The sequence below is a fragment of the Octopus bimaculoides genome, chromosome Z (assembly GCF_046866305.1).
Source record: "Octopus bimaculoides isolate indiv1 chromosome Z, ASM4686630v1, whole genome shotgun sequence".
Classification (NCBI taxonomy): Eukaryota; Metazoa; Mollusca; class Cephalopoda; order Octopoda; family Octopodidae; genus Octopus; species Octopus bimaculoides.
Window position 1 is genome coordinate 9922944 of NC_142944.1, and position 2500 is coordinate 9925443.

The 2500-nt window shown below is 32.8% G+C and overlaps 1 protein-coding gene across 2 annotated transcripts in view; it reads left to right on the plus strand.

The window, feature by feature from the left end:
• The window catches only part of LOC106876825 (neuroendocrine convertase 2), a 172389-nt gene that overhangs the window by 65855 nt on the left and 104034 nt on the right, over positions 1-2500 (plus strand). For both annotated transcript variants that reach the window (XM_089365493.1, XM_089365492.1), the window contains exon 2: positions 1631-1735. In XM_089365493.1, coding sequence (XP_089221619.1) covers positions 1631-1735 — 105 coding nt within the window. The remainder of the gene's footprint in view (positions 1-1630; positions 1736-2500) is intronic.

Below are 2500 nucleotides of genomic sequence, written 5' to 3' on the forward strand. Positions count from 1 at the left end.
ATGCAGTGGGACTGAACTCGGAACCATGTGGTTGAGAAGCAAGCTTCTTACCACTATTAAGGTGGCAAGATGGCAGAATCCTTAGCATGCAGAGCAAAATGCTTTACTGCATTTTGTCTGTCCTTGGATTGTGAGTTCAAATTCTGCTGCAATCAATTTTCTTTCTTTTTTTTTTTTTTGAGCTAGATGAAATAGGTACTAGTTGAGCCTGGTTCTCATTCTATCGGTCTCTCTTTGCTGGACTGCTAAGTGACTTACTCATCCCCCGAAATTGCTGGCCTTGTGACAAAATTTGAAACTGTTATCATTCTTCTTCTTTTTCTCTTCCTCCTCCTCCTCCCCTCCTCCTTCTTTTTCTTCTTCTTCTTGTAGTTGTTGTTGCTACTATTCTTCTTCTTCTTATTATTATTATTAATTCATTTGAGTGAATGGATCATGGGATCAATTTTTAGGCGAAGCAATTGTAAATCAGTGAAATAAAAGAACTTCCTTACTCAGTTTGCCTTGGGTTATATATATATGCGTGTATATATATATATATATATATATATATATATATATATATATATACACAATTGCAGTGTGGAAGGTGTTTATAAGCCATTTAAGAAACGCACAAAAACGATTAGATTCACTTCAGCATTTAAATTTAATTTGCCAAAATATTTTTGTCGCTTTGAGACCGCGACCTATTCACTGACAAAATTCAATGCTGCACGGAATTCTGTAAGTGAACAGGTCGCGGTCTCAAAGTGACAAAAATATTTTGGCAAACTAAATTTAAATGTTGAAGTGAATCAAAAGGTTTTTGTGTTTCTTAAATGGCTTATAAACACCTTCCACGCTGCAATTGTTTTTGTTCCAGCACACGATCTCAGATCAGGTCACTTGCTATGCAAGTACATCCCTATATGTATGTATATATATATATATATATATATATATATATATATACAGGAGCACTCCATCAGTTACGGCAATGAGGGTCGAAACTGATCCGATCAACGGAACAGGCTGGTCGTGAAATTAACGTGCAAATGGCTGAACACTCCACAGACACATGTACCTTTGATGCAGTTCTCAGGGAGATTCAGCATGACACTGAGTATGACAAGGCTGGCTCTTTGAAATACAGGTACTACTCATATTTGCCAACTGAGTGGAGTGGAGCAACATAAAATAAAGGTCTTGCTCAAGGACACAATGTGTTGATGTGAATTGAACTCACGACCTTACAATTGTGAGCCAAATGCCCTGCCCACTCAGCCACGTGCCTTCTTATACAGTGTCATGTGGTTTATGTATATGTAACACATATACAAAGGGCATCCAGCTGTAGAAACTCTGTCAAATCAGATTAGAGCCTGGTGTAGCCATCTGGTTCACCAGTCCTCATCGTCCAACCCATGCTAGCATGGAAGGTGGACGTTAAATGATGATGATGATGATGATGATGATATGCCAACGTGCCTTAAATGATATGACTGTCATGATTGTTCTGTGATATAAATGTTTGCTTTAATACCTGGTCTTGGATCAGTTCTTTTGTCCAAACAAGCTTAATTCTGAACCTTAACTTTATTTACTATTATTCATTCTCATAAAATTTCTCTCTCTCTTGATTTTTCAGATTCTGAGTTCTAACACTGAATTTCACTTCAAGCACCGTGCCGTACCTCATGCTAGGAAACGGAGAAGTTTATCACACACCAGGTCTTTGAAAACGTATCCACAGGTAAGTTGACTTTAAATGTTTTTACTTACATTAAAAGAAAACCCATTTATTGAATCTCCTTCATTTTGGTTTTAAGTTTGGATTAAAAACTGCAAGAATAGATGCAGGTGTGGCTGGGTGGGAAGGAGTTTGCTTTCTAACCAGAATGGTTTTTAGATTCTCTTTCTCTCTGTGGAACTTTGGGTTCAAGTGTCTTCTACTATATATATATATATATATATATATATATATATATAGTTTTAGGGAAAATAACCAAGTTTCAAGAACTCATCGATGAAAATCCACTATCACATATAGAAAAATTAATAATTAAAAGCACAATAAATTACGATCTGACGAGTAGCTATATTTTTGAATAGAATTTATTTTCGATAATTTCAATTGATTTTAATCGATCTAAATTTCTTTTCTATTTGAAAATTAGTTATGAAACACGTGTAATCTTTTTATTATATTTATCTTATGATATTTACTTTACTTTATATTATACTCATTTATTGTGCTTTTAATTATTAATTTTTCTATATGTGATAGTGGATTTTCATCGATGAGTTCTTGAAACTTGGTTATTTTCCCTAAAACTATATATTTTATATATATTTTATCTATAAAGCTCAATTTAATATTAATTTTTTATAAATTGATTTTAATTGAGTTTTTACCTGTAATTTTGGATTTTGTCCCTAATATTATTATTATTATATATATATATATATATATATATATATATATATATATATATATATATATATATATATATATATA